General features: G+C 48.6%; 2 protein-coding genes and 2 long non-coding RNA genes across 6 annotated transcripts; 3 read left to right on the plus strand and 1 right to left on the minus strand.

Annotated features, from left to right (window-relative positions):
• The first annotated feature begins 47 nt into the window (after positions 1 to 47).
• Positions 48 to 16,163, plus strand: LOC136184154 (uncharacterized). Of its 3 annotated transcripts, none has more exons than XM_065971001.1 (38): positions 48 to 110; positions 170 to 241; positions 297 to 466; positions 553 to 679; positions 7,509 to 7,648; positions 7,705 to 7,758; positions 7,833 to 7,924; positions 7,990 to 8,097; positions 8,160 to 8,278; positions 8,342 to 8,423; positions 8,491 to 8,596; positions 8,666 to 8,748; positions 8,808 to 8,897; positions 8,950 to 9,247; positions 9,298 to 9,436; positions 9,498 to 9,671; positions 9,726 to 9,902; positions 9,966 to 10,142; positions 10,207 to 10,461; positions 10,522 to 11,265; positions 11,315 to 11,512; positions 11,564 to 11,740; positions 11,788 to 11,961; positions 12,005 to 12,193; positions 12,242 to 12,415; positions 12,479 to 12,652; positions 12,703 to 12,876; positions 12,923 to 13,096; positions 13,152 to 13,325; positions 13,378 to 13,554; positions 13,602 to 13,715; positions 13,773 to 14,931; positions 14,982 to 15,054; positions 15,108 to 15,164; positions 15,219 to 15,317; positions 15,370 to 15,573; positions 15,635 to 15,923; positions 15,975 to 16,163. In XM_065971001.1, exons 4-38 carry the CDS (start codon positions 625 to 627, stop codon positions 16,076 to 16,078), a joined length of 6,777 nt encoding a protein of 2,258 aa, XP_065827073.1. In that variant the 5' UTR covers positions 48 to 110; positions 170 to 241; positions 297 to 466; positions 553 to 624; the 3' UTR covers positions 16,079 to 16,163. The 3 variants fall into 3 exon arrangements, with proteins under 3 accessions (XP_065827073.1, XP_065827072.1, XP_065827074.1); XM_065971000.1 differs by having other exon boundaries at positions 56 to 110; positions 157 to 241; XM_065971002.1 differs by having other exon boundaries at positions 56 to 110; positions 157 to 241; positions 297 to 679.
• LOC136184156 (uncharacterized) lies at positions 718 to 1,430 on the plus strand. The gene is made up of 3 exons (XR_010669310.1): positions 718 to 969; positions 1,197 to 1,266; positions 1,338 to 1,430. It is a non-coding gene; the product is annotated as an uncharacterized lncRNA (long non-coding RNA).
• On the plus strand, positions 5,230 to 6,726 carry LOC136183984 (uncharacterized). The gene is made up of 5 exons (XM_065970802.1): positions 5,230 to 5,445; positions 5,498 to 5,553; positions 5,606 to 6,026; positions 6,076 to 6,280; positions 6,337 to 6,726. The coding sequence occupies exons 1-5, from the start codon at positions 5,230 to 5,232 to the stop codon at positions 6,642 to 6,644; spliced, it is 1,206 nt and encodes a 401-aa protein (XP_065826874.1). The 3' UTR covers positions 6,645 to 6,726.
• On the minus strand, positions 6,991 to 8,395 carry LOC136184158 (uncharacterized). The gene is made up of 3 exons (XR_010669311.1): positions 7,722 to 8,395; positions 7,458 to 7,674; positions 6,991 to 7,401 (listed from the first exon to the last, which is right to left on the minus strand). It is a non-coding gene; the product is annotated as an uncharacterized lncRNA (long non-coding RNA).
• Positions 16,164 to 16,280: the final 117 nt, after the last annotated feature.

Here is a 16,280-nt window from a genome sequence, read left to right on the forward strand (position 1 = left end):
TTGGAGGATGAGTTGACTTGAAGTCCCGTATTGAAACAAAACAGGACTTTTCTCGGAAGCACTAGGAGATTTTCGCCGTCACTGTCATTGAAGATTCTTTTATTGCAAAGGCAATTAGCTGTCGTGTTGTGATATCCTTAGATAATGCGGCGATAGGCCTTGTTGCTAGGGATCGAGGCGTCAGGCCAGGCGACGCGACGAGTCGATGCCAAATCGCGAGCAAACGAAGCACTAAGAGCGGGTATCATTGTCCAAACATTGAAAGTAGACCCTCCCGCCCTAATCTTCGATCAAAGGACTTAGGCGGGCACGGTAGCCTAGGAACCAGCGGCGGACTTCGGATCCGCAGGATTTTGGCGGATCCGCAAGGTATTGTCGGAATTCCAATAATATGGACGCGTTCCACAAACTAAAGGGAACTTACGCCGCCGCTTGTTCACTGCTGGCTGCGTAGACGGGACGCGACGTAAGTACCTTTTATAGTGCACAGCCCAAGCTCTAGGAGGAGGGATTGTTTTTAAATAACAAGCAGCGCAATCTAATTAATAATAGCCCATTCAACGGAATACCTTGCCAGTGAGCTTTTGTCTGTGGAGCCCTCAAGTAGTTCTCTTCGGCGTCTCGATGACACGATTGACGGTGCTTCTCATTCTGATCTCTCTCGTGTTTGCAACGGCAGGTTAGCGCTTAGACTCTTCTATTTTCGATTGCGTCTCTAAAGTCAGTGTACAGAACGGCCAACGTAAACCTATAGTTATAAAAGTAAAGGCGCGCAAGGCATCACTATATATATGTATGCATGCTCATACCTATCCACACACTAAACTTTTAAGTTCTAAACTAATGTCTTCGTCTCGCTTCCTGCTGCGTGCGCTATTCGTCGCAGTTTACAGCTCCTCTTCGCTACAAAGACATCGCAGCGGCCGGCGAGCGAAGAGAAGGCATCGACGACGCTCCTCTTCGCTTCAGGTGAGTTCTCAGAAGCATTGGCCATGCCGAGGAGAGACGGGCTGGGCGGGAGTCAGCCGTTCCGCTCTTCGCTGGCACCCGAACCGCCTCGGCTCGCGCCGGTAGGCTCTTTCAGACAGCCGGGCGTCGTTAGAAGACGCATCGGCTTAGTCTGACGCTCGCGAGCCTAGCCGGAAGTGCGAAGTCGAACGATGGTGTCCTTCTCGTCATGTTTTCTCACTTCTTAGGCTGCTCCGATGTCGCAACAAGGAAGAAAGAAGACGGCGAGTAGCCGGGAAACGGCTACGAAGGAAAACTGTAAGTTGTAGAGACGTTTTACGAGTTGTTGTTCTGAATTCTTACTCTTTTATTTTTCACATGTTCTCTAGGTGATGTCAAAGATCTAGGAGAAATTTTTGTATTTTTTGTTAATTTTTTGTATTTTTTATAATTACTTTTTATAATAAAGTTTCTGAACTTCACTTTCTTGTGTCTGAAAAAACGCGATAACATCTCCCATCAACACTCCAAAAAAAATTATTTTGAAATTTGCTATTGTTTCTTAAATATTCGTAAATATATGTAAAAATTAGCGGCTATTGATTTCTGTAATGGCAATTCCAAATCGATTGAAACTTGGAACCAAGAGAGAACCTAATTTTTGAATTTTTTTGAGTCTAAGCTTGTTGTCTGAAAGTATGATTACGAAGAGATATTCATTTTTGAAAATTGCATCCGGGACCGTCAGTTTTTTAATCGTGAATAACTCGTCAACGGATTGTCGGATTTCAAAACTTTTTGCGCAGATCAATTCCTCTACTAATTCTACATAAGACAATGTAAAATCAGTAAATTTGAGCAAAATTGCCAGGATCCGCGACCAACGGCGCAACGCGCGTAAAGTTACATGAATGTAGCTAAAGCCTTTAGGAATTGCGTCAGGTCCCAAGTCGTTTTGCGAACTAGCTGTCGTAGCCGCTGCTGACCAGCACGGTTCAATGCCCGTGTAGGCAACTAGGTAAACTGCGAAATTGCAATTGAATCCGTTCTTTCTCAGCCGAGAAATCGACACTTTTCGCATAGGGACGAAAAAAGCCTACAGATTTTGCTCCAAATTATACAGTTTAGAGACACAGCAGTGCTAAGTCTATTTTCGCATTAATATGGTCAGACTTCCTTTTTCGAAAGTCGCAATTAGGGCTCAAAGTTACATTGAAAGCTCTAACGCGCGCTACAGAAACTTTTTCTCGACCGTTTTTCAATGAAAAACCGACGTTCGGACTAGTCACTAAGTCTCGAATGCATTTTGGTGGTCCTTTTGAAGACATCGGTGACAGTAAAATTCACACCCGTTGTACAGTAGCGTCGTTCGCGAAATCCTGCGTCTTTTTCAATCAGAAGCATAGACGTTGCTTTATAGGTGCTCATGTGTTGTTTGCGCTTACGTAAACTGAGATATTTTCTACAGAATGCTGAATCGTAACCCTAGCCCAAGCCCTATCATAACCCTACCATGTGCGTACGCACATGCGTTGTTCGAGCGGATACGAGCGAAAGTCTGACGCAGAGAACGTCTTTCCGCCACTTCAAATCGCGCAAACGAATGGCTGCGGTATCAAGCGAGCTGTGGATTGGCAAGAATCGTCGAAAAGCGGCATCTTCGAGTACAAGCTCGTCATTTTGCCGAATTTCTAATAAAAGGCGAATCGAATTAGAACGAAGAAGCGTTCAGCGACAACAAAGAAGCCAATCTTTGGCAGCAGTCGGACTGGAGTCCAGCTGGGAAGCTAAAGATCTCGAGTGGCTGCAACTGAACAAGTTCAGACAAAACGACCCTTTCAATGTTGTTCTCCTAACGCTTTTTAGGCAGTTCCAAGCGTACCGTCCGGAGCCAGAAATTGCAGAAAATTTGCTACAGCCAGCGACTGATGGATCGAAGAAGACCTTGGCGGTAAGGGGATTCCTTATTTAATTAATTATGTGCTTGCTTTCTTGCCTGTTAGGTACACAACAAGACTGACTGACTCTTAGCTGACTCAATCTGCGAGTGGAACATCAGATAAGTACTTAGGTAATGGTTTGCGCTTCAGTAGCTTTGGTTCGTTTGTTGTTGCAGGAGGAAGACTTAGCGGTGCGGTGACGTATGTGCGTACGGTGAAGGATTTTTACACGGTTGTTGTCTAAAGATGGTTTTCTAATGCTTCAAGAGCACATCAACATCTTTCAAGATTTTATTGGGGTCACGAGAACTGGAAGGAAGGGTGGTGGCTCATAAATTCTACTATGTGTGGTCAAAAAATTTCAGAAAAATTTAGTAAGCTCAAAACCGGTCATGATTTGGTGCTCAAGGCTTTTTTTATTTTTTCATTTTTGGAACGCAACTCAAATATTCTGCAAAGAGCAAAACCCAAGACAAACAACTCAAAAACTCAAAGTAAAGTCAACAAAGTCTCAAGGCACGGGCGCAACGGGCGCGCAAAGGGCGTGCTGATCTTAGAAGCCAGGTGACGACGGTGGCGAGATGACCGGTTGCACCTCTTCCGGCTCCTGCTGAGCACTGCCGCTGGCTTCAGCAGCCAGACCTTCTGGGTTTGCTATGGCCGTGATTGCATTTGCGCCCCGAAGAAGGTACAGCATTTTCGGCTTCACTTCGGACGTGTGATCGACGAGGTGGAAAGAATCCCTCAAGTGGCACCGACAGAGGGGGCAGTTATACGTGTTGGACCTTTCCAGGAACTCGTTGGCGCATCGACGACAGCCAAAGATGCTGCCACAGCATGTTGCTATGACCACCGAACTTGTCAGCGGCTCAAGGCAAATTGTGCACTTGAGGACATCTCGAAGTCGCTCCATTTGCCACGCATTTCCTGCCAATTCGTTAACTTTGGATTTGATGTCGTTCACATCGGATTGCAACTCGCCGAATTTTTCAAGCGTCGTGTTGGTGGCGTTCTGCGTCGTTCCTGCAGGCGAGGGCATCAGGATCGAGGGGCTTGATTGAACTGGTGGTAGCACAATGCCCGCTGCGTGACCCCAGCCACGGGTTGTGATCATGTCGTCGGCGTTTTCGTACTCCTGCCGTCGAACGGCGAAGATTTGCTTGTTTTTCAAAGTCCAGAAGTGAAGGCCTAAAGCACCCTTATCGGAAGTGATCTTAACTCAATTAGCACCTTACTTCGTGTTCCTGGCTCGTCGTACAATTTTGAAACGTTCTTGTCGACGAGAAAGATTTCCTCATCGGGCGGGATCACGCCACCGTTGACGAAACTCTCTTGCGCTGCGCGTATCACCTCGGGCACCGATATCACATCTTCCCTCACCCCGATGTTAGCCGTCATAACCGATCTTCCCGGCTTCATCTTCTTACAGTCAGGAGAAATGTCGATCTTCACGAGTTCGATTCTTTTTTGAATTTCTCGCTCTTCTGCGGCCGGTGCTTTTCTCTTTCGCCCGAGGCGAAATGACGCCGGGGAGCTTTGCATAAATCGGACTGCTCCCGCAGCAGGATGAGGATTGCCACGCGAGGGGCGAAAGAAGCTTTGCATGCTTGGCAAGCTGTCAGCAGATTCAGTGTCTTGGGCTCTCGCTGTGGCCGACGACGACGTCGATTCGCCAAGTCCTTCGCCTGGATCGACGACTCTGTACTTTTTCTTTCCTTCGCACGGAAATTTCCCGGTAAACTGGTTGGGAAAAATGGGAGCAATAGGAGCAGACGAGGCGTTGTCGTTCAATTCAACCAGGTACAAATTGGACGAGCACTACGCATAATAATTCCACGCGCCATACTCCTGACGCTGACCGCCCTTACCCTTAGTAAGATTTGTAAACGCGGCAAGGTAACGTCGGCGGGCTTCAAAATGAACGTCGACGTTCCTTTGACGAGGGAGACGACTTCCGTGGTAGACATTTTCTGGCCCTCTGGTAAGAGTGTCTCCAATCGTTCTAAAGCATCTCTTATATAGTATGCGCATCTTATTTGTAAGAGACGGCGTTGCTGCATAACAAATCTTTTGACGTTTGTCCGTCTTTTCACAGCAGGAAAAGGTTGGATTTGTAACGATGGTGACCAGTGCGGCACCTTTCGGCACCTTTCGCCTCATCTCTAGCCGCAATTGCGTAAACGAATTTCCGTACGCTTTTGAACGGACAGTTCCTTATTGGGTGATTCACTGCAAGGTCAAGTAGGTGCTAAACGGTTGTGGGCTGGTCATGAGGATTACGTAGCCCGGGTTAGAACTACTGTAAATCGTAGGAAATTTGGCGCTGCTAGCCAATCGCACGATGGAAGAATTGGTAGACGAAGACGATGTCAGAGCGTACATTGCTCAAGGCTTTACGCACGACAAAATAAGCGACCTCCTGACGGGACAGTTTCCCAGTGTTCGAGGTTTTAGTGCCCGCAGTGTTCGACGCTATTGCAAGGAGCACGACATTCACTGGACCACTCCTGTCACAGACGACGAGCTGCAACGCGAAGTGGAGAAGGGCGTGGAAGCTGTAATATGATCAGAAAAGAAACCAGACGCATGTAACTGCGCGATCTATATAGGTTGGTCCAACGTACGGCAGAAAAACGATGAAGGGGTACCTAGCGACGCAGGGACTGTACGGAATCGGCGAGGTAGGATCCTTCACCCGAGGCTTTGCTTCAAACCAGTTTCTCGAATTGGCAGGCGAGGGTGGGGCGGGCTTTGAAGGAGGCGGCGCCGGAGTACCACCAGAGCAGGCAGGCATCGGCTGCTCGTCGAGCAAATCCAATACCATACTACGCCGAATATTTTGGACACAAATTACACATCGATCAAAACGAAAAACTAGGAATGTACGGCGTCACTCACGTCGCGGCGATCGACGGTTACAGCGGAAAACTTGTTCAAACAGCTACGATGCCGCTCAAGAATAATCAAGTAATATATAGAGACGTTTTCCGCCCAGTTGCTTTGACGTACGGACTCTGGGACCAACTGAGAGTTGATCACGGTTCGGAATTTCTTCTCACTCTCTTCGTCCAAGAAAGTCTCTCTGCCCAAAGGACAAATACTTCACGAGAATGTTACGTGCAGTCAGATTCGAGAAGGGTCAGTGCTGCCAGGCTAATTAACCTTGACGATTAATGGAATAATTTAGAACCACCCCATTGAAAGGATATGGGGAGAAGTAAATCAACGCGTCAATTATCCAATAAAGGCAGTCCTAAATATTCTCGTCGAGCAAGACGCCTTAGACTTGACAGATGAAAAGAGCAAGTTTTCTGTGTCGTCCGTCGCCATGGAGACAAGCAAGGTGGGCATGGCTCGTTTTGTCGATTCGTGGAACATGCATCCCATACCAGGTATCTTAGCGAATAGTCAATATAAATTTGTTTAAATAAGTCTTCCCGAATCTAAGGTCGGGGAACGCCAGACTTCATATGGACACAGCAGAATCGCGCTGCGCCGATTCCTCCTTACGCGGTTCCATCTCTTCATGAAGCCGTTCTTGCCTACGAGGCCGCAACAGGAGGAACTCTTGTCCCTCCTCATACGTTTGGATTAGACGTTTTAGCTCACAGTCCCGCCAAGACGCTAGAAAGAGAACAACAAATGCGTCACAATTTCAATTTGGAGGACATTTTTTCTCGTGCTGTAAATGGTGACGGCACCTTACTGCAGCAGGCCGTCACTTATCATCGCCGTCTCACCGAATCGTTGTTGTAAGCCCAGTATAGCGCGACTTTTTGATTTAGTAGCAAAATAATCATCGTGGTAGTATGGTAACATGTTGAATGAGAGTAGGGCACAGTGTAACCCTAAGGATTTCCTTCTTAGTTCAAGGATTGACTTTGCAAAGACAGATTACACCATGAGCACACCCGTGGTCTCAGCCCCTTAGCCCGTATGTCCGGGTAGGGTAAACGGGTTTCTTTGTTTTTTCTTGAAAAGCCGTTTACCCTACCCGGACATACGGGCATCAGACAAAAATCAATAATGTTCTACTGGTTATCCTCTTCCTTTTCCCGAGTCCAGGTAAATAAGCCAAAAAGCAAATTATTTATTTAATAAAAAATTAATAAAAATAGAACTAAAAATTGATAAAAATTGAACTAAAAATAAAACTGAGAAAATGTCATACTCTGAAGATAAAAGACATCTAGCGCACGGACTACCATTCGATTCACTGGCCACGAGAGCTCACCTTTCAGCCGCTCTCGTACGTCTTCAACGCCAAGAGGACGTTGAACGGATGAATGCCAGCTCTTCTTAGCGCATCCCCGTCACGCAATCGACTGCAGAATGAGATCAAGTCCACGTGCACATTCGTTCCGGCCGTCTCAGCAAGCAGACGTCTTGCGGTTCGCCGCGATGGGGCGTTGTTGAGGTGGCGTAGTCGGTGGCGTAGAGAAATCTTCGCTTTCGCTCTCTTCGCTGAGCCATTGAGGTCAGCTAAAGCGCGTTAGACGGAAGCAGCGATGAACTAAAAGACTAAAAGATTAAAAGGTTTAGTCGTACAGTGGGACGTGTTTTCTGTACTTTAGTTTGGCCGTTTAGTACACGGACCCTCTAAATGATCCCATTACAAAGTCTATCTCGACTTCAACGTGCCCGACAACTCTACGCGGAATCCGCCGACCCTGTTGTGGACAGGCGAAAGCAATCGATTTTTTCTCATCGAAGATGCCAACTCACTGCAGGAAACGGCGGAGGCATTCGAAGCCAACGTTGTACGATCGATGCAGCTACAACATCACTACAGCATCTCACATTATTAAATTTATAGACGATCAACTCTGTTACCGTTTCTTTCACGCATCTGGCGTCCGATCTGACGGAGGTACGTGCACTAATACATGCATAGCTCGAGGCGGCAAGTCCTCTGATCGAATTTACCCGTGTCTCTCGTTATAGGTCAACCCCAACTGGAACGAGGCGGTGGACGCTGGAAGAGCGACTGGACGTTTTTTCCCCATCAGCGATCCGTCGAGCAGCACGTCGACAAAGTAAACGTTAAACAGATTCAGTTATGCTTCCTGGTCCCTTTCTCACGCGCGATACGTGCGATAAGGTTTTTAGTGACGTACAGCTTCACTTCGAACGCAGTTCTGCGCAGCCTGCTGCTCGCCTTAGAGTACAGCCACGATCTCACGTTTTCTATTTCCGTCGGATTCACGAGGTGAAAAAAGCGAAACGGTTTGTAAGTGAGAAAAGAAAAAACGGGGGAAAACGTTTCGTTAGATTGGTTACGGTACTGATTGGATACACGAAGAATGGGCGTCAAGAGGAAACCGATCCCGTCGACGTTATCCTGGAGTACACGGGAACGAACGACCACAGACCGTCCCTAAGCGTGCAAGGTTTATCGCTAAAGAGAAATTCGCATTTTTGAAACTGGAGGACGCGGGCTCTGTGTTGTGTAGAATCGAGCGTCGTTGAGTATGTCGACAAGGCGGGATCCGTGGCTCTTCCCGCTATCTCGGTCGCAGATCTGGACCACGAGAGGCACGGACGAGATATAATTGCAATTTACATGCAATTGAATATTCATTGCGTGCGCAATCTTTCTTAGCTTTCTGATGCAGTCTGCGACTGTTTGGGTATCCGACGCCAACCTGTACGACGAGCTCATTTTTACGGGCTCGTTGCCGTCTCACATTGCACTCCAAGTCGACAATGTGCGTCTAATTTTTTTTCAAAACATTTTTGGCCCCGGGGGCTCTTTTTGACCGACCGTTTCCGCGTAGCAAACGGTCACGTTCGCGTTCACTGGTTCAGCGACGCCGGCGGTGTATTCGGCATTGGTGAGCGCCTTCGCCTATTCCAACAGGCAAGCTGTCAACGTTTACTTACGTAAAGAAAGATGCATTATAATTGCTCGTTTCTCAGCGCTCCCGACGTCGGAGGATTACCGTTCGCTAGTCGCACCGTTCGATACGAGGTGCGTGACGACAATTTCGGAGGAACGGCTTCAACGACGTAAGCTTCGATATATGAGTAGCGCGCATATATAATGAGCGAACGCTCGCAGAGTTCAGCTTGTCAACGTCAACGATCCGCCCGTGCTGGGCTCCGGTCAGCTTGCGAATGCGACGTTTAATCGCGACGGGTCTCCAGTCGCTTTGCTACCGGTCGACGTCATTCTCGTCGATCCGGACGATTTGTCGCTGTCCGGTGCCAACGTCTCGTTCGTGCAATCCCGCTTTGGGGATCTGTTAGAAATCGACTTGGAGACTCGTAACGTTTCGGAAAGCGGCATTAGCGTCGTCCATGTCGACAACGGAGACATGCGTTTGACGGGAATTGCTACGATAGCGGATTATTTGAATGTGAGTGAGTTCAAAAATTGCCAACCTAAGTCGTTCTCATTTTTGCGTAGGCTATTATATCAGTGACGTACTCGAATTTTTTCGTGCTATTGGGTTCGACTATCATCGAAATAACCGTCGCCGACTTATCTGGTGCCGTCAGCGATCCCCTGCGAATAATCGTCAACACAAACACAACCGGCTGTTTTCGTATATATATATATAAATATAATTGTCAATTTTCTGTTTTATTCGTAATTTTCTGATTAAGCTTTGCCGTGCGGTCAATTGCCCACTTTTTCCAACGGCGACATGTGGGGTGGCGAGTTGACGTGCCGTCCGACGGCCTTTTTTGCCTGTCGATCTTGCTACGAGTTGATCGGTCCGTCGAATATAACGTGTCTCGACGACGGAATGTGGTCGGAAGCGCCTCCCACTTGCGAGCGTACGCGAAAATACTTGAATTCGTCGTATTGATCTAACATTTTTCTCTTTTCAGTCAAATCTTGCGGCGAACCCGTTCCTCCTCAGAACGGTTATGCGATAGCCGAAAATCGAACGTGCGGTTCGACGGCAACGTACTTCTGCGACGACTCGTGCTACGAACTTCGCGGCGATTCGATGACAACCTGTCAGGCGAATAAGACGTGGAGCGGACTCGTGCCAACGTGTCAACGTAAGGGAGAAACTCTCTTTCGTAGTCGGTGGGATTCCTTGGATAACGTTTCATTTTTGTCAGTACTTTCGTGCGGCGATTTTCCCCCTGTGCCGGAGAATGCTACGGCAACGGGAACCGGTCTCTTTTGCGACGATATCGTCGAGTATTCGTGCGCGCACGGATACGCGCTCATTGGCACGCCGATTCGCATCTGCTCTCCGGATGGATCGTGGTGCGGCTATCCGCCCGTTTGCGAGAGTAAGACACGCAATTAAAAAAAAAATCGCAGTCGTTCGTTCTTATAAGTTCAATCGTCTCGCAGGAGTGACCAATATGACTGTTTCCACAATCGACTTCGATACGAAATCGCCACTGATCGTCGAACGCATTCGACTCTACATCGTCGCCGTCGTGCAGGACAACGAAGAAAACGCTACCCAGCTGTATAATGACTTGGAAGGCGCGACGGAGACGAGCGTCCGATTTCTGGTTCCTTCCGATCGCCGTTATATTGTACTCGTCGACGCGGCGGGCTATTCCTCCTCGTCATTGGCTCGGTTCGTCAAACACGGTCGAGGTAAAGCATTGCACGCGTCTTCTTTTCTTGTTTGTAGCTAACATAAAAGATGACGTTTAGATGGGCATTTGGAAATAGTTGTCAGACGGCAAGTTAGTGTACTAAGCCAGGTGATAGCGAATACTACGACGTTTGCCAGCGCGATAGATAGTGAGCCATTCTATCGCTTTACTCTGCTCGCGCTTTCGTCGGTACGATCGGCACTCGTGACGACGGTAGTGCGATTGCGTTCGTCGATTGACGGCGTTCCGCAACTCTATGGTCGTCTCGCTGACGGCCGTCGCATCTATCTCGACTTGCTCGCCGCCGCCGATTTCTCCTTGCCGCTGAACGAATCGTCTAGTAGCGAAATTCGAATTGAACTCGAGATTAATTGCGATTTAGCCAACGGCAATTATTCCGTATTTCGTTTTAATTCGACGGAGGCAATCTGGAGACAAATGGAGGCTGTTGCCGTCGTTAATCGCCTCGGCAACAACACGTGCGTCTGGTCGTACGTCGCTCGCGAATTCGGCTGGTGGGCCGTCGCTTCCCCGTGGACAAATCAATCCTGCGTCTCCATATCGACGACTCGTCGAACGTCCGACGTTCTCACTACGCGCGGCATCGATTTCGGCTTCGTCGGCGTCGAATCGATTGGCGACGACGGAACGGTTTGCGTCGAATTGGAAGTCGGCGGTCGAGCGATCGTCGAATCTGGAGCGATCGCCTTCCCCGTCTCGGCATCCAATGCAGTGGGATCGTGTTTGGGCGAAGATCGTTGGATCGAAGTAACCGGAAGTTGCACGTCAGAAAATGTGATTGGTAAGCGAAAAAAATTTTATTTGGGAAAAAGTCCTATGTCTTCGTCTAGTCGCTGACTGCGGTCTTCTTCCTCATCCCCGAAACGGAACTCGCGTTAGCGACGAGACGATTTCCGTGAAGAGTCCCGAGTCAACTTCTCTTGCCGTCGTCACTTTTTCCTGCGAGACGAATCATCGTCTACTCGGTTCAGCCGAGCGCGTTTGCTTGCTGAACGGCTCCTGGAATGGAACTCAGACCACATGCGAATGTTAGTCTACTGAAAGACAAATAATGATGCGTAATATCTTGTCTCCTCCAGTGATAGTGTGCGATGTTCCACCGATAGAAAACGGCGTCTTCTTTCCATTTCGCGAAGCGGCAACAGTCGGGTCTTCGGTCGACTTTGTATGCGACGAAGGTTACACGCTTAGCGGACCGTCGAGTCGGACTTGCCAAGTGAACGGACAATACGACGGCGTTGGAGCAAATTGTTCTAGTAAGGGAGACATATATCGCTAATTACACACTGGTATTGTACTGTAGTTGTCAACTGTGGTAACTTGCCCATTCCCGGAAATGGATCCGCTGTTGGAAACGAAACGACTTTCAAGTCGGTGATCGTCTTTGAATGCAACGTGGGTTTTGAATTGGTGGGCTCCGAAAGACGACAATGCCAAGCAAACGGAAATTGGAGTAACAGTCAACCACACTGCGAAGGTAGCGTCTCTTAATAAATTATAGGCGTTCAATTTTGTGACAGATGTTCGGTGCCCCCTATTGCCGCCGCCGCGCTTCGGACGGAAAATCGTGACGGTCAACTCGACGGCAGCTTGGGTTTTGCCGCAGCACACGGTGACCTTTCGTTGCGACGATTGCTATCATCTCGTCGGTTCCGAATCTCGAACGTGCGTCAATGGCGAATGGACTGGAAACGATACCAGCTGTTCACGTAGGCCCTACCTTTTTTTTAGTTTGGCTATAACCGATTTTATTTTAGTTGTCGATTGTGGCTTTCTTCCCGCGCCGGCGAATGGACTGATCGAAGGAAACGAGACCGTCTGCCCGTCGCAATATCGTTTTGCTTGCCGTCGCGGTTACAAGATAGTTGGACCTGAAATTCGGACGTGTCTTCCTTCGGGAAATTGGAGCGGCAATAGCACCAAGTGCGAACGTAAGACAATGAACTTTTTTGCGCTCGCACGGCAATGACTACTAATCCTGTCCTATTATCTAGTCATAGACTGCGGCGTCCTGCCTTTTCCTGCGAACGGTAGCTACAAAGGAAACGGGACACTTCTTGATGGAGTGGTCGAGTTCGAATGCACTTTCTGCTATCAACTTGAGGGAAATCTACAGCGCGCTTGCAAAAGCGACGGTTTCTGGACTGGTTCACAGCCGTCGTGTAGCCGTAAGATGTGCTTTTCAATTATTTTTAGCTCTAGTGAGGTTTCTTTTCAGTGATCGTCTGTGACCCACCTGATTCCATTGAGAATGGCAATGTCTCAATTAGCTCGACCGCATGCGGATCTTCTGTTCGTTACCAATGCAACGTCGGTTTCCGTTTAGAAGGATCAGAATCGCGAACGTGTCTGCCGAACGGTACGTGGAGCGACGACGATCCAGTGTGCAGAGGTTTTACAATCAGACGAGAGGAAACACGAGTTTATACGTTTTTTAGTGGTAGTCTGTGACGGTCTTTCCGCACCAGCAAACGGACAGAAAGCCAAGAATGGGACTTTGTATCAGGAGATAACGTCTTTTAGCTGCAATCCTTGTTTTCGACTCTTCGGTTCAGCAGAACGCCAATGCCAACACGACGGAACGTTCAGCGGAAGTCGGACAATTTGTGAACGTACGCGAATGAGCGATTATTAGTTTACTCTTTTTTGTCTACAGTAACCTTGTAGGTGCTTTCTGCGGCGAGGCTCCTGCTCCTTCGAATGGAACCGTTTTTGGCCACAGTCGCTTTTGCGGCGATACAATCAACTTCATCTGCGACCGGGGTTTCATTCTCGTCGGATCTTCGCGACGCACCTGCCTTCAAAGTGGTCTCTGGTCTGGCGAAGAAACGACGTGCAAAAGTACGCGAGTCGCCTACTACAAACGGTGGTCTAAAAGCGTTTTTCTCTTCAGTTGTCGACTGTGGCAATCTCTCGACGCCAATTTCGGGTTACCAAGAAGGCGCTTTAACCACGTTTGGCTCCGTGATTACATTCAGTTGCGAGCCGTGCTGCGAAATAAAGCATGGGTCAAAGCAGCGAGTATGTCAAGCCGACGGCACGTGGAGTGGCAACCAGCCGAGATGCTCAGGTCTGTTGTATACTGCTTTTGCATAGATGTAACCTTTTTGTGTTCAGCTATTGATGCGTGTGCGTCAAATCCCTGCCGAAACAATGGAACGTGTCGAGACGAAGAGATCGGCTTCACGTGCTTTTGTCCAGATAATTTTATCGGAGACCGTTGCGAAACCGGTGAAAAAAAAACAAAATCGAGAGAAACGTAATCCTATTGATACGATTATCCCGTAGCCTTTTCTCAGGGTATTTGCGGCTTGCCGGCGTGTCTAAAGTTCGTCGACATAGCGAAAGAAGCATTTGATTGCGGATCGTCCTTCTACGTCCAAACTTTCATGAAATCGTTCTGTCTCATGTCCATCGACTCGACTCTTAGTCTCGAAACGATTGAATGGGCGCGGCGCGTGTGGCCGTGTCTAGTCCGCGTCGTCGTCCGAGTGATGGACAGCGTCTACGCCGATCGTTCGGCGAGACCGACGCCGTCCGAATGTCAGCGAGCCGATCGACTCATATTCGCCGATCACGAGTCGTGCCTCGCCGACGGACTGTGCGACACGTCGTTCGACGAAACCGACGCGACGGCGTTGGCGCGAGTCTTGAACAGCTCCGAAGCGTTTCGCGATCGCAACGTCGAGCAAATGCGACGACTCCTTTCGAACTGTTCGTCTCCCGTACGAAATCTCGACGCTCGATTGGATCGCGACGGTTTCGTCGTTCACATCGGGGTGACGAATTTATTGGAAAATTCGTCGGCTATCGACGACGTTCGGTCGATTCTATTAACGCAAGTGCGGGAAATTGCGACGCTGGAGCAGCGGAATGATACTAGTATCGTCGTTCTTCACGTGAACGATTCGAATGCGGTGAGCGCCGAGACATTGTGCGAGACGTACGGCACGAATTTGACGTCCGGCGTCGCTCTCGTCTGTCCGTCGTGCGGCGACGGCGTTTTGGACGTGCCGACGGAAGTGTGCGACGACGGCAACGACGTCGACGGCGACGGCTGTTCGTCGTCGTGTCGCGCCATCGAGGCGGGCTACGACTGCGATACGACGCTGGGAAGAACGAGCGTCTGTTACAATACGACGTGCGGCGACGGGATTCGCGTGGCGGGCGAGGACTGCGATGCCGGAGGAAACGCGAACGAGACGGGATGTCTGGCCGATTGTTCGATTCTAAGCCATTTCGGCTGCTCGTCGAATGAGCCGTATCAGGCTAGCTCGTGCAACGATCTACTCCTTCAAGTCAATCTTGGACCAGGAGTTGGCGTGGCGTCGGTGATTGTTTTTAATGAGGGTCAAGATACAGGAACTCGTATCGTTAGTCGTCCCGAACTCGTTCGAATTCTGGGTGATGAGCGCGACAATGTCGAGCGAGTTACCGTCCGAGTGACGTAAATGCCGCGAAATGTTTAGATTTTCTCTTTATTTTCTCTTTGTGCAGAGCTGACATCGAGTCACTGTTAGACGAGAACGAATACGTGTACGTTCTTTGCCGGATTCCGTCTGGAATTGAGGTACAGTAGTCACTCGACTGCATTGATGATGATCTCTCATACACATCTCCAAGGTTTCTTTCAATCCTACTGGAAAAGCGTTGACCTTTGTCGGCCAAGCCCTTCCTGAAGTAACAACGTCACTAGTCCTCAGTACTGGCTTCACAAAGAGAATATTCATTCAGGTATACGAGTCCCTCATCGGGCAAGTACTGTACTTCAACGCGGCCGACGAACCTCGAATATTTGTAAATGAGACGTCTTCGGTTAAAATTGTACGTCAGGTAAGCGAGACGCAGTATTGAATTTGTGTGTTTGCATTGAATGCGCATACAGATTATTGTCGACGTCACCAGCAGCAACGGTTTATGGTCCAGCACGATCAATGTGGATACGCACACAACGAACGATCATGCTCCTGCGTTTCTCGTACGCAGCTCCAACGACGGTAACTCGGATTGCATCACTCTCAGATCCAGAGTCCGTCGGTCCATTACGCTACTAAGTAAAAAGTCGGAAATTTACTTGAAACCCGAAGAGGTTAGTCGGTTCAGACATTGTGTGCGCGTGCTCTCGGAGAGTTTAATTGCGTGTTCTATAGGCTGCTTCTGCTCCAAAGGTTCTTCATGTCGATGTCCGTTTTATTTTCTCTCGTGGAACGCTTGAAGCCGGATCACAAATCGTTGTTCACTTTGATTGCGAAACAAATCGACTAGGTCTAATGGGAAATCTCGATCGTCGTCGCGTGCTTACATTAGATCCACCCGAGATTGATCGTTTGGAAGTGATTGCCGAGTGGAGAGATAATCGAACATTGGTCATACTCTTTCCGAAAACGAACCACGGAATACTAATATCTACGGCAGATATTTCCGTGAACTTCATTGGAGGTCATTGCATGCCTTTGGTTTCTCCCATTGTACTAATGTACTTCTTTTTAGGTGACTGTGGGTCGGCCGCTTGTAAGCAGGGAGTCTGCCGTTCAAGTAGTGATAGCTGTTCTATTGATGGTCTCTTCAAATCGCAGGCTGTTTTAATTAATTAACTAGTAGTCAGATTGAAATATCAATTTTTAGTTTGCTCTAATCTAGTGCTGAATTCAACAAAAATATAAATACCTGAGTACTGTATGTTGACATCCGGGTTTGCTAGGCACGTGGTTTTACGATGTAAAGATCTATGGTTTTACTAACGCAGAAGAAACTGTACGAGGGGACTGTACAGCCCTGTGCAAGGCGCGTTTCCAA

Source organism: Oscarella lobularis, chromosome 2 (genome assembly GCF_947507565.1).
Source record: "Oscarella lobularis chromosome 2, ooOscLobu1.1, whole genome shotgun sequence".
Classification (NCBI taxonomy): Eukaryota; Metazoa; Porifera; class Homoscleromorpha; order Homosclerophorida; family Oscarellidae; genus Oscarella; species Oscarella lobularis.